The sequence below is a fragment of the Pollicipes pollicipes genome, unplaced genomic scaffold (genome assembly GCF_011947565.3).
Source record: "Pollicipes pollicipes isolate AB1234 unplaced genomic scaffold, Ppol_2.1 Scaffold_7231;HRSCAF=8579_pilon_pilon_pilon, whole genome shotgun sequence".
Lineage (NCBI taxonomy): Eukaryota > Metazoa > Arthropoda > Thecostraca > Pollicipedomorpha > Pollicipedidae > Pollicipes > Pollicipes pollicipes.
In genome coordinates, this window is record NW_023597034.1 from 34,336,973 (window position 1) to 34,351,886 (window position 14,914).

Genomic DNA, 14,914 nt, shown 5'->3' on the forward strand with positions numbered 1-14,914 from the left:
GTTTTCACCCATAGCTCTGCCGGTGCTCTGTGTTAACGGCCAGGCTGTGACGCGCCCGTTGGATGTTGCGAATGAAGTTGTTCGGGCCTTGGCCCAACACAGCGTAGGTGGTAACACAAACCCACAGTTTGTGCGACACAGAACGCTATGTGAACAATCTGCAGTGGACTTCTCAACGAGTGAATCGCATTCATATAATGACCCTTTCACGCTGGTGGAGTTGGAATCGGCGATCGCCAGGCTTCGCAGCGTGTCAGAAGGACCGGACACTGTTCACAACGATATGCTTAAGCATCTGCCTCGTCGCGTGCTTCGTGTTTTATTAGCGGTATTCAATTCGCTTTGGACCAGAGGTGAATTCCCAGCTTCCTGGCTAGAAGCTACTGTCGTGCCTCTCTTGAAGCCGGGAAAATGTGGGCTAAATCCCTTACATTATAGACCCATTTCTCTTACGTCATCCCTTTGTAAGTTGATGGAGAAGATGGTTAATGTCCGTTTAGCCTGGTTTTTGGAGTATAACTGTATTTTTACAAACGCACAGTGTGGTTTTAGAAGGAATCGCAGTACGGTGGATAATCTTGTAGTTCTTGACACTGCGATTCGTGAGGAATTCGAAGCAAATCGACACACTGGCGCTGTCTTCTTTGATATAGAGGGCGCTTATGACACAACATGGCGTCATGGTATTCTTGTCAAGCTATATAAGTATGGTATACGCGGCAATATGGGCATTTTCCTTCAGAACTTTTTAGTTGATCGTTATTTCCGTGTCCGTGTTGGGAGCGCGCTCTCTGAGAGGCACCATCAAGTTAATGGTGTGCCGCAAGGTGGTGTCCTGAGCGTATCACTGTTCGCCGTTATGATAAGCGATATCAGTGTTGGGCTGTCACATTATGTAGGTCGTGCCCTTTTTGTTGACGACTTTACCATCTGGACTAGCGCAGCAAGAGCTTCATCGATGGAGCGCCATCGTCGGCTGGCTGTGGATCGTATCGAGAAGTGGGGCACCATAAATGGGTTCAGGTTTTCTAGCAGCAAGACTGTAGCCATGCAGTTCTGTCGTAGTCGGCAATGCGGCAATATGTCTGTCCGTCTGTGTGGCCAACGTATCTCAACGGAGCCTGTGGCTAGATACCTTGGGGTATACCTTGACCGCCGACTAACATATAAGGCACATCTTAAGACGCTACGTGAACGCTGTTTTAAATCCTTGAACATGCTAAAATGTGTTTCGTGCACATCATATGGGGCAGATAGAAGCACGCTCTTGCTATTGTATCGCTCAATCGTACGTTCTAAGCTGGACTACGCATGTTTCATTTACGACAGCGCGTGTGAGTCCACCAAACGCGTCCTGGACACTGTCCATTGTACCGCTCTACGCGTAATTGCAGGAGCGTTCCGCACATCACCTGCCACGAGCCTCATGGTAGAATCGCACGAGCCGCCCTTGTCAGCGAGAAGGAAAATGCTCGATATGCATTATGCACTTAAGTTGCGACAGTTCCCCTCCCATCTGGCATATAACGCAGTTTTTTCACGGCCTGCTGTGAATTTTCGTCACAGTGCACCTCGGGCATATGCTGTAACCTTTGGGCTCCGAATGCAAGCCTTGCTACGGGAGAGCAAAATTCCCATTCGAAGGTTGAAGCGGGTTGATCATCTGTCCACCGCTCCCTGGCGTTTGATCTCGCCATCAATAGATACGTCGTTGACCGAAATGAAAAAGAATGTCGTCTTGCCAGATATAATGAGGTCGAGGGCACTTGAGCGTATGGCGTTATATAACGATTACACACTTACTTACACGGACGGATCTAAAACTTCTGACGGTGTGGGTTGTGCGTTCGTGAGCGGCAGCGTCATCCGGTCGTTTTCCTTGCCTCCACATGCGTCGGTGTTCACATCGGAGTTGGTAGCGATCACCAAGGCGTTGTGTTTCATTGAAGTCAGTGACGAACCTTCACATCTGATTTTGACAGACTCTCTTAGCAGTGTTCTTAGTCTTAGGTCTTTTTATCCATCATGTCCCCTTGTACAGGATATTTTAGGAGGTTTGACTCGACTGGATCAGGCCCGAAAGAAAGTTATCTTGTGTTGGATCCCTAGTCACATTGGAATCGCCGGCAACGAGGTGGCTGATGCGGCTGCAAGGCGAGCAGCGCTGGCTCCATGCGTACGACCCCTTTCTATCCCTGCCAGGGATTTTTATCCTGCAATAAAAACCTTTCTGCAGAATGAATGACAGCGTTGTTGGGATGTAACAAATGAAAATAAGCTCAGAGCAATAAAACCCAAGCTGGGTCAGTGGTTTTCGTGTTTCCGCAAAATGAGGCGAGAAGAGGTGATCCTCTGCAGATAACGTATCGGACACACGTACGCAACTCACGGTTATTTGTTGCAAGGAGCCGAAAGACCTGTCTGTCATCGATGTGGTGCTGTTCTCACCGTTCGTCATGTACTTACATCATGTCCGCGCCTCAGGGAAGAACGTCGACGATTCTTTGGTCAGCGTGACTCGCCCTTGACGCTCTGTGACATTTTAGGAGACAATTCGCGCCTTCTTCAATCTAAACAGGTCTTTTTACTCCTAATCATATCAACTTCGGTACTCTTTACGCGGTTTATTAGTTAGGTAAAACAAAAATCGTTATGGGCGCCAAATGACCGCTGCAGTCGGTGCGCCCGAAAACACCAATCAACAACAACAAAAAAGCGCTGTTCAACATCATCCTGCCTTTTCTCCCTCAATTACGCTGTTTACATGGGCAGCCGAGGATAGTTCGAATTAAGATCGGAACGGATCATGCGACGTTAAACCTCCCGCCGAGGTGCGTTTACTGGGCGAAACCGGCTTTACGTCGGATTAACGGTCGATAGTTCGATCCCGCTTAGTTCGAATCAAGGATCGGATTATGGGCGAAAACTGCACCTTTGAGGCAAACTGAACAAAAAAGCATGTACTATGAGTATGGATGGCGAATGTCAAGAGCCATGGTGGGCGCGAGACGGCTTTGAGGGCGAGGAGGAAGATGAGCTCCGTTGGAAAAACGACCTGTGCGGGACTCACAGGCTTAATAGCCACAGCACAAGCCATAGCACTTAAAACACAAAAGTTTCGTAGTCAGCACTGCCAAGTCTGTCCCATAGGTAATGTGATATGAAAATTTTACTAGTGGACCTGAAACATGTGAACATTGTGCATTGCAAGGAGCATGATCACAGAATTTGCACAAAACAAGAAAAACTGGTTTATAGATATTCCAGCATATATTTCTGCTAGAAACAGTTTCTTTGATCACAGGTATTTAATCAAGAATGGCAAGGAAGTTAACTGGTAAATAAAACTATAAACCGCTTCATGGCAATGACAGAGATGATGTTAAAGTAAGATGTGTTAGACCATCCATACATGACAATAGCTCCAAAAAGTGCAAGCAAGGCTACTGCCTCCCATTCTGCAGTGTACATCATGGCTTGCTGTTCTGACGTAGGATGACATTTAAGATACGTTTGGAGCCTGTGACACCTGAAATTACTTGTCATGCAAGGACTAACAGGAAATCAGCATTTTCTTGTATTGGCCAATGACACTCACAAACTAACCACACTCTGATCAGATGGGCCACCCAGCATCATGTCATGTACTTTGTGCGGCCCAAGACACATATTAACTATTCCCTCACTAATGCATTTATGTGCAGCTTGCAGCAGGGAGCTAAGCTGCAGAAATGACTCATGAATGCTACACAGTTAGTGACAAAAATTGTGTGATTATATTGTCTCTCCCCATCCAGTGCAGCATCGGTACCTGAGGGCAGCATTGCCATTCAGACTTGGCATAGACTGGCAAGTCAGAATGCATCTATTTGCGGTCTTAACATACAAGGGTTGAAACACTGCTTTGATATCCTTGCAGTCAACAGCGTTGGGCTGATACGGACCGATGACTAGGTGACACAAACGGCTGTTTGCGCAGTCCAAAGATCATAATATGTGAACCAGCCCGATAGCTGTGTCATGACGAAAGCTATCTTAGCTCAAAACTCATCGCAAATTATTCATTATGACAACAGTTGAATTACCTACCTACCTCATGGCTTGCAAAGACACCCATCACAAAAAGCACCAAGGTAACATCTGCTCACCAGTACAAAAACAGGCAATGATATATGCCACAGACATGTTCTCCGTGCAGCATATGTCTTTGTGCTAGGTGTTAATTTATGCACTGTTTTCTTCCACATGAAATAAACAAACGTGGATTTAGCAGAGTGCTGATGACAGCTATTTTTGTCCAGTGTTCACATTTGCTTTCTTGATGTTTTGAAACCATCATTGGGGAATTTTGGTCCTATCATTAAAAATAGTCTACATTATGAGCTGAATGCAATGATCAATATTTGTTGATCCTGCATATCATGCAGGAAGTATTGAGTTGCCTATCTCACACACATTAAAGTGACAAGCAACCAACAACCTAATTGCATCAAAAGCAAATATTTCAGCCCCTGCTTCCCTGCCAATTGGTCTACCAGTGTGATGTAACTCCATATTTCCTTGAGGAGCCAGACACTAATGTTGAGCACAGCTCTCCAGCCAATAAGCCAATAATCAACCAAATGTTGAAGCCATAGGAGGAACGTGTGCAAAAGCAATTATTTGACCTTTAGGTATTCACTTAATGAAAGAAACTAGCGGTATTCTCTGCAAGAATTTCAAGAGCAATCCAAAAATTAAGGTGAGAACAAGTCAAAGCTATATAAAATGACCATGTGAGGTCCATATGGTTTTTGGAAGCATGGAGCATGCCCCAGATGTAAATTAATCTAACCTTGAAACAGAGATATAACACCAAACACTGCTGTCTGCATAGATCAGTGCCTAACAAGCTTAAATAACGTGAGCATTTCTGTGCTGTATGCCACTGAAGACCCTCAATAATTAGAATGCTTGAAGTGGCATGGTGTCAACTTCACACTCTTTCCCCTTTTTCTTTTTTATCTTGGACTTGGATCGTCTTGGGCAATGCCTAAAATCCCGTGCGAAAGCGGCAACACTGCACAGACCTGAAATGGCCTTGGATAGAACTGCACGCGCCAGTCAGTTCCCTTTTTTTGGTTATACACAGCAAATTTGTTTCTAGCACCCTTGACCACCGATAATTCGAACGTAATTCCTTCCTGAACGGATGACTCTCTCACGGAAAGGGACTTCCACCGGCGCATGATGCGAACTAGCGGAGCGGCGCGTGAGTGCATACATGGGTCCGATAGTTCGGATTGAGGACGGGTCCCGGCTCCATTCGAACCACATCTGCCCATGTAAACAGGGCGAATGAGCGTGCCCGGCTGCCGGCGCCGCCTGGTCAAGCGGGTTGCCTACCGTTCCAGGCGGCAGAGCCCGCGCTGCCGGCGGTGATGGGTCGGTGCCGGAAGGTGACGCGCCGCTGGGGATGGAGCTACCGTGCCACTGCGCCCCGCCCCGCCGGGGTGCAGGGACTCGGCGAATTAAAAACGCTAGCGGCGAGCGCCGGCGGCGCGTCCATCACGTCCGGCGGCCGGACTCGTCCGTGTTCCTGGAGCTGGCGGCCGACACAGGTGGTCCGACACGCGCCCGCTCCAGCGGACGTTGGGCCGCAGATTGCACGGGGCCCGCCGGCTCCAGGAGATGCAGAGGAACAGGCAACACGGGACCCGCAGACTCCAGCAGATTCAGACGAACAGGCGGTACGGGACCCGCAGACTCCAGCAGATTCAGACGAACAGGCGGTACGGGACCCGCAGACTCCTGGGGATTCAGAGGAACAGGCAGCACGGGACGCGGAGACTCTAGCAGATTCAGACGAACAGGTGGTACGGGACCCGCCGGCTCCAGGGGATTCAGAGGAACAGGCAGCACGGGACCCACAGACTCCAGCAGATTCTGACGAACAGGCGGTACGGGACCCGCCGGCTCCAGGGGATTCAGAGGAACAGGCAGCACGGGACCCACAGACTCCAGCAGATTCAGACGAACAGGCGGTACGGGACCCGCCGGCTCCTGGGGATTCAGAGGAACAGGCAGCACGGAACCACCGGCTCCATGGATTCAGGGTAGCAGGCAGCACGGGACCCACCGACTCCAGGGGATATAGAGGAGCGGGCAGTATTGGACCCGCCGGCTTCAGGGGATTAGAGGAGCGGGCAGCACGGGACCCACAGTCTCCAGGGGATTCAAAGGATCAGGCGGTACGGGCCCGCAACCTCCAGGGGATTTAGAGGACCAGGGAACACGGGCCCCCGGCTCCAGGGGATTTAGAGGAGAGGGACAGCACTGGACCCGCAATCTCGAGGGGATTTAGAGCATCAGGCAGCACGGGCCCGCAATCTCCAGAGGCCTCAGAGGATCAGGCAGTACGACACCCGCCGGCTCTAGGGGATGCGGATAATCGGTCAGCATATATCCGCCGATTCCGCTGGATGTATGACGGCAGATAGCAGGTGAACGCCCGCTCCAGCAGACGGATGGTAATAGGTAGCGTGGGATCCGCCTGCTTCAGCGAACGCTTAGCATCACCTGGCAGGATGGAGGAATAAGCACCGGTCGCACCATGGTCCTTTAAAGTGGCATGACATTTTGCAATCGGAAAATGCTCATTCTGGTCACTTTGATACACCGACTTTTCCGGACATTCATTGGACCTTCTCTTGGACGTCATTGGCTTCCCAGACATCAGTAAAGGGCAGGCTCGGGCGGGTACATGGCCCCAGGTAACACAGGACGGCCGGTCCCATTGGATACCCGGAGTGAAATAATGGGAGCCATCGGCTCCAGTAATGAGGGAATCGGTCAGTATGCGGCTCATGTGTGGCGGTCTGGGCTTCGCATGGTCCTGGGCCTTCCGGTGCGTTGTATGTAGGAGCCGATGCGGTGAGGTGCTGTCGGGCTGGGCTTGTTGAGACCCCGGCCGTGCGGTCTCAACAAGTCAAGAGGTTACCTTCTCTAACACACTTGGGGCTCCAGCGAGTGTCCGGTACCCGCTTACTCGCGCTGGTGTTGAAGACAGGGCGCCCCCTGCAGCATATCTGAAGCACTAAGTGGGGCCGGTCGGTGAGACATAAAGTCGGTCTTTACTTAGTGGGGCCGATAAACCCATTTCTCCCAGTATACTGGAAAACGACTTGGGGCCTCATGAAATGTATTGCAAGGAGCCAAATCCAATCACCCGGTGAGGGTCGGAAAACGGTTGAAAGCCAATCACGTCGAATTTAGCGAGCAGCATGAATTTTTCGCATTACACGAACCGTATCACCGAGTTGCAATGCAACAGCTTGGCAGCGGGCTTTTCAATCTCGATTCCTGCGACAGGCTGTTCATTCCAGCGAAACGAAGTCGTTCAGCCGGAATACGTGAGTCGCTATCGATCATGGCGATGTGGGTAGCCCCGCGGTTGCCTGAGGCCTGTTGACCTGGGGTAGGATGGCGCCCTCCTGTGCGGCGGTCGCCGTGCGTATCTTGCGGATGCCGGTGCCTCGTAATGCCAGTGCACATACTGTGTCGGTATTTATGTTGCCAAGAGATGCGAAGGCCCTGCGTGCGTCACGTGAGGTGGTCAGGGTATTGGGGTGGACCCATGGGTGCAAGCCAAGGTCGGAGAGTTTTGTACAGCGGACGATGCTTTGTTTGTGGTTTGCATTGCTCATACGCCGGTTGCATGCGCTTTCACTGTATTTGCTAGCCATTCATGACTAGCTTTTAGTGTATTTTTCTAGCTGCTTTTGACCCATCCCCGATGAAATAGTACTTTATCCGGTCTGTTAACTAGTCGTAACTTTTTGCGGATAATCAACGGTGTGAATAAGGCCCGCTTGGCTGGTGCATTACCGGGAATTCACTGAGTTGCTCTTCTAGTAGGACGTGTGTGGCTTGAAGTTGTCTGATGGATGGACGTTACACTATGCAGTACTCTGTTGGAAGCGGCCTATTGGCTGACGCCCCTGCTTCGTTCTCACCGCGAAGCAGAGAAACTTGCAAAATCGGCATCGTTCGAACGACGGTGGCGACGACGGTGCTGTTCCATATAGCGATGGAGCTGTGTATAGGGTAGCGGTGGAACTGCACATCAGCTGCCATATTTGGTGTGGTATTGACGAGGCGTTCCGCATGGAAGGAAATGCTTGGAAATTCGCTTGTGCGCAACGATCAAAGGCCCTTCGTGGCAGGCGAATATGTCCCTCAGGGCTGGACCGTCAGTGGAGCGTGTGTTTTGTTTCCCTTGGACGTCTCAGGACTCCAGCGAATTTGGGCTTTTTCTCTCTGGACGTGTTGACCAAAACACGCGTGACGTATATGGAGGCATATATGAAAATATATAGAGTGCTTACTCATTGCGTACGTAAGTTTGCCTGTAACGGGAAAATAGGTCGGTATGTTTGGCCAAACTTTCCTTCGCAACTGGCCGCGCTCTTTTGCACCGTCAGTTTGAGATTGTGCGCTCGGGGATCGAGTGCCGTCGCAGAAACACGGCGGCCTGGGTTCGAGGCGTGCAGTCAGTCGCTTCGGCTAGGTCACAGATAGGTGCTTCGGCGCCCCTCCCCCGCTGCGATCGGCACCGGAGCAAGCGACGCCATCGGTATTCACAAGTGCGTCGTAAACGGACCCAATATCACTCCGGCCCAGAATTTACTCCGCGCGTCTTGCTCTCGGACATGGTACTCGGACGCAGCCGGCGCAGGCGCTCGCGTGACGCTGGATTCGCTGCCGCCGCACCACCGCCGGCGCGTGCGAACGGGCGGCCGGGCGGCGCGCCATCTGTCTTTCCCACGGTCCCGGGCGTGAGGGTGGCATGGTGCCGCGCCTCGCTCGGGCCCGCCTGGTGTCGTCTCAGGCAGGCGCCGGTACGCCGGCCAGTACGGCGGCCTCCGTTCCGTCGAGTGAGCCCTGCAGGCCGCAGCAGACCATAATGTATTGATCCTAAGATTCACGCGGTACTTCTCACTCAGGCACGTCATGGTAATAATACGTGGATGAAACTTAATACACGCGCAGTCATGTTGCTGTTACATAAATAGACGTGCACACAGACCAGCGATGTCGTACACCGCGCGGGTCCGAGTGCATCTGTCATCTGTTGAATTAGCCAGCTGTACAGCCGGCTAATTCGACAGATGATTTATTGCCCGTTTCACGTTCCGTGGAAAGAGTGGCGCACGAGGGCTGATGACAAGCCTTTACAACGACCATACACCTCGGCAGCATGGACGGCGCCTTCTCGTCTCTGTGCGGATTTCCGAAGCTGTCCAGCGGCTGGCTCCTTTTTTGGCTTCACAATATTGCACCGCGCAGCAGATAGCAAAAGTTTGCCAGGCATTTCTTTTTTTAAACCAAACGATTTGTCTAAAAGCTTGCAGCGGGCTCGGGCAGCTGACGGGTGACTGATTGGCGTTACCGGGCCGGGCGTCCGCCGCCGGCCGGAGGCCACTATGCGTGTAAACTGGAGCGGCGGACGCCTGATCGTCTCGGCTTGCAGGTCGGACGAGCGGGTGGTGGGTCGTGGGTTCCCTGACGGCGCTAACTTCATATTGCTATTGTTAGAAGGTGCGCTTAGATTTAAACATTCCGCTCTTGCGGCGGTCGACTTATCATATCGTCTTCTGCTTCATGTCCATAATCGAAAATAGCAATCAAACTAACAAAACCTCTAGTGGCGTGTTGGCGCCTCTGATAAGCGCGCTGTCGGATCGATCATGCAATGCTTCCTCTCAATGTGCCCGGTCGTAATGATCTTGTGAGCCTCACGCGCAGTTTGGGTGCTTTGATGTGAGTTTTGTTTTGGATGTGAGCCATCCGAGGTATTCTAGTGTTTGACAGGTGGTCGTTTCGTCTCTTACCTGTCGCCATACGTACGGCTACCTGCCTAAAGACCAGATCAACGCACGTGCAATGCTCTTTAGAGTGGTATTTGCATTCACCTCCCGCCCGTGAGACAACACTTGGAGTATTCCAGGACATTGATGAGCCATTGTGTCGATACGTGCTCGGAAGCACGTGCTCAGGAAGCTGAGGATGACGGTCGATGGCGTCGCTTCAACATCGAACCAGGTCAAAGGCAAACGGCGCGCCGTCCGAGTTGCACCCGGATAACGCGTATTCGGGGTGTGCGTGGGTGACATCTGTTCGGGATGTGCGTGGGTGGCATCTGTTCGGGATGTGCGTGGGTGGTATCTGCTCGGGATGTGCGTGGGTGGCATCTGTCCGGGATGTGCGTGGGTGGCATCTTTTCGGGATGTGCGTAAGGGCATCTGCTCGGGGTGGGCGTGGGTGGCATCTGTTCGGGATGTGCGTAAGGGCATCTGTTCGGGATGTGCGTAAGGCCATCTGTTCGGGATGTGCATGGGTGGCATCTGTTCGGGATGTGCGTAAGGGCATTTGTTCGGGATGTGCGTAAGGGCATCTGTTCGGGATGTGCGTAAGGCCATCTGTTCGGGATGTGCATGGGTGGCATCTGTTCGGGATGTGCATGGGTGGCATCTGTTCGGGATGTGCATGGGTGGCATCTGTTCGGGATGTGTGAAAGGACATCTGTTCGGGATGTGCGTGGGTGGCATCTGTTCGGGTTGGGCATGGGTGGCATCTGTTCGGGGAGGGCGCGGGTGGCACCTGTTCAGGGTGTGCAGAATTGGCATCTGTTGGGGATGTGCGTGGGTGGCATCTGTTCAGGGTGTGCGTGGGTGACATTTGTTCAGGGTGTGCACGAGCGGCATCTGTTCGGGTTGAGCGCGGGTGGCATCTGTCCGGGTTGAGCGCGGGTGGCATCTGTCTGGGGTGTGCATGTGTGGCAGTTGTTTGGGGTGTGCATGGGTGGCATCTGTTCGTGTTGGGCGCGGCTGGCATCTGTTCAGATTGGGCGCGGCTGCCGTATGCTCGGGGTGGGCGCGGGTGGCGCCCATATGTATCTGGTTGATATCTGCCGACAATTGAGGCTGGAATGGCGTCTGGCCGGCATTCAGACGCCCGAGCGGACTCCTTGTGCCTTGATGAAACCTTTCGCGGCGATATTACTAGACTTAGTATTCACAGGCGGCGGGGAACAGAGCGGGACTACCGCGTGCCGAACATATGCTCTGCCTGCGTTCGCGCTGGCGATGAGCTCCGTCGCCAGCGGTGACGCCTTCTATTCGTCATTTGTCTCAGCGCTCGGTTGATTTTACCCCGCATTTATCTTGGGCTGCGCTTCCGCTCCTTTCATCCGCCCAAGCTTTTCGCTGTGTTTTTTTCTGAAGCCCATTTTCGGCACCATCCCAGGAAATGATCTCCTCGCCGGACGGCGCGACCACCCTGACAGATGAAGGCTTGTTCGGACACGATGCCGGACTGGGCCTGACGCGCCGCGGTGCCGGCCGAGCCGCTCCTAGACGCGGGGTCTCCCGCTGGGACAGTAGTGACCCCGAACCCAGGTCAGAGGGTCTGACTGAGTGCGAGGCGGGCGAGTCGGGCCTTCGGCAGCAGCTGACGCCAGGAAGTCTGGACGGCCCGACTGTGGCCGGTCGCGCTGTCCTTTTGGGAGATCGCGTCCGAGACCGACGTGCCAAGTCGCGGCCCCGGCCGCTCGGTCGGTGGTTCTCCGGTCCTGGGTCTTCCGCGCCTCTCGCGCGCCGCTCCGGTCCCGTTACCGGCCCGGCCGGCGCCCCGGTCCTGGCCGACTTCAGTCGCGAGCGCGGGTCGTGGCCGTGCCGGCACGCACGCACGGGCCGGGTCGTGCGTCCTACGGGCGGCGATCGATGACCTGCCGCCTGCGGGCCGTCTCGGCGACAGTCGCCGGCCGGCCGCCGACAGTCGCCGAGTCAATCAGTCCCAGCGGCGCCGCCAAACGGCTGGCTGCTCCCGTCCAGCCGGCCGTAGCCCGGCGAGCCGTGGGATGGGGAGGAGATCGCGCGGGACCGGCCGGAGAGGCCGTGGGCTTACCGTGTGGGGGGGGGTAGGGGGAATCGTATCTTAGCAGCTCGTCCTCCCAGCCGGCCGTAGCCCGGCGAGCCGTGGAATGAGGAGGAGATCACACGGGACTGTCCGGAGAGACCGCGGGCTTACCGTGTGGAGGGATGGGGAGGGGGGGGGGGGGGGGCGGAGGGAGAGTCGCGTTCTAGCAGCTCGCGCTCCCAGCCGGCTCTAGCTCGGCGAGCCGTGGGATGGGGAGCGGATCACACGGGACCGGCCAGAGAGACCGTAGGCTTACCCGTGGGGGGAGGAGAGCATCGTGATCCAGCGGCAGGACAAACGGGCGGGGCTTTGACCTAGTGCCGCCACCACCGTCGGCTTAACCTGACGGCGCCACGGCAGACCTGGCGTAATGAAGTGACCGTTTCACTGGGGCGCGGCAATCAGCCGAATGAGGCCATTACGCCTTGTGATCTGCTGTGACTTGCGGCGGGTCATTGCGAGGAGGGTCGTCAGCGGAGTGTGTCTCGCTGCAGCTATCCAATAAATATGCTTGCTTGCACTGTGCCTGGCGCGACCCGACCCGAGTGATGTATGTAAGAGCACCGGGGTGATATCTTCACACAGCTGTATGTGCACACAATATGCACAGAAATCGCGTTATGCTTCTGGAAGATTTTGACTGTGCGGTGATGCTTGTTCTTTACTTCTACATTTGTTAGTTACTTTTATACCTTATATGATTTGGTAGATGCTTTTTCTTCGTACGCTAGGCCGTGGCCTGCATGTTTGAAAAGAAATTCGAACATTATGCTGCCCGTATGATCTTGTAATTGGGCTCAAACGAGCTCTCCTTGTCGGACGGAACAGCACCTCTTTACCTCTCCAGATGATAATCACATCAGCTGGGACATGCTCTTCCACAAATTGACTTGGGAAATGGAAAATAAATGCCGTGGACGCACAATTGCGGTAAAAATATTTGCTGGAGAAGAGAGAGAGAGAGAGAGAGAGAGAGAGTAGATGAGAGAGAGAGAGAGAAGAGAGGAAGAGAGATGGAGATGAGAGAGAGAGAAGACGAGAGAGGAGACGAGGGAGAGGGGAGAGGGAGAAAGAAGGGAGGAGAGAGGGAGAAGGAGAGGGAGAGGGTGAGGAGAGGGAGGGGAGAGAAGAGAGGGAGAAGAGGAAGAGGGAGAGAGAGGGGAGAGGGGAGGAGGGAGAGGGGAGAGGAAGAGGGAGAGGGAGAGGGAGAGGAGAGAGAGAGAGAGAGAGAGAGAGAGGGTAAATGCAGATGGAATGGGAAGGTGGAATGGTATGGATGGATGGAATGTAATATAATCGATGAGAAGAATGGAATGGTAGACTGGTGGTACAGCTAGGCGATGCAGCATATCGCCGTGGATTTGATAAAAACATATTTGTAAAAACCCCGCATCGATAGCGCTCGCACTATTTGCGTATTAAGAGAATTATGGTGAGTATCGTTGCTTTTCAAACAGTTCGTGTGGTACGGTTTATGCTTTGAGAGCGTCTGAACAGGGACAGTTTCGTCACCTTTTGCAATACAATACCGCGTGGCTTTGAGGGCATTAGAACACAACTGTACCTGTAATCCCGTCACTTTTTCCTGAAACGGTGACCAAAGGTACGGAAGCGTCGGGCAATGTTTTTGGCCGACGTCATCATACGGCCGTTCAATATGCGCTGTTGAATCTCGTCGGGACCAATGAGAAGCCGGCGGTTTGTGAAAAAAAAACACAAAAAGAAAAAGAAATGGCAAAAAAGTAATTCCTTTGGCACATTGAATCACGTGTTACCCACCTCAACATGGAAACTCATCAAACTGAACATACGATAGTGTCTTTAATGCTCAGAACCGCCCCTTCAAATGACGTCTGTTGGGACCGTGCTTTACACATAATTGGATGCCACTTACTTAATTGCACTGCTCCGGAACGAATGTATTGTGCTAAATAGTTCCGGCCATCCATTTCAGTGTTTAAGATCCCGAAGGGGCAGCTTGAAGCGTATATTACATTATTAGCATGGAATGAACGTAACAGCAGCTAGCCTGAATGAGAGTCATGATAAACTGCGACATATTTTACTTCGAAAGAATGAAAACCCAATAACTGTTAAGTGCATATATATTTTAGGGCTGACGAACGTAGGACGGGCCGTCTGGACGCGTGTGATCAGTTGTGTATAATGACTCTGAGAATGATAGACGGGTCATCATAGCACCGGAGGTATCCACTGCTAATATCTATGCAGACATATTTGGCATGTTCGTGCACAATTATGATTATCATTACTAAGAATGTACCACGCTTTGTCAGACGCTCATCTTACCTGCCTGGGGCACACGCCTCCCGACAATGTCCAGCGTTGTCTGCCTGTTTCAGGGGCTGCGCTCAGAGCTGGACACCATCATCGGGCTTCGGCTGTCCGACCCCAAGCAGACAGACTGGGCCAAGCCTTCGCACGAGACGGACGTCCTCAGGTGAGGCAGACAGACTGGGCCAAGCCTTCGCACGAGACGGACGTGCTCAGGTGAGGCAGACAGACTGGGCCAAGCCGTCGCACGAGACGGACGTGCTCAGGTGAGGCTGACAGACTTGGCCAAGCCGTCGCACGAGACGGACGTGCTCAGGTGAGGCTGACAGATTTGGCCAAGCCGTCGCACGATACGGACGTGCTCAGGTGAGGCTGACAGACTGGGCCAAGCCGTCGCACGAGACGGACGTCCTCAGGTGAGGCTGACAGACTTGGCCAAGCCGTCGCACGAGACGGACGTGCTCAGGTGAGGCTGACAGACTGGGCCAAGCCTTCGCACGAGACGGACGTCCTCAGGTGAGGCTGACAGACTTGGCCAAGCCGTCACACGATACGGACGTGCTCAGGTGAGGCTGACAGACTGGGCCAAGCCGTCGCACGAGACGGACGTGCTCAGGTGAGGCTGACAGACTGGGCCAAGCCGTCGCACGAGACGGACGTG

The 14,914-nt window shown here is 53.3% G+C and overlaps 1 protein-coding gene across 1 annotated transcript in view; it reads left to right on the plus strand.

The window, feature by feature from the left end:
- LOC119110045 (ATP-dependent DNA/RNA helicase DHX36-like) overlaps positions 1-14,411 on the plus strand; it is a gene marked incomplete at its 3' end in the record, with an annotated part of 62,113 nt that extends 47,702 nt beyond the window's left edge. Inside the window, 1 exon segment of the mRNA XM_037233789.1 lies at positions 14,322-14,411. Within this exon segment, the coding sequence (XP_037089684.1) occupies positions 14,322-14,411 (90 nt within the window).
- Between the last annotated feature and the right edge of the window lie 503 nt (positions 14,412-14,914).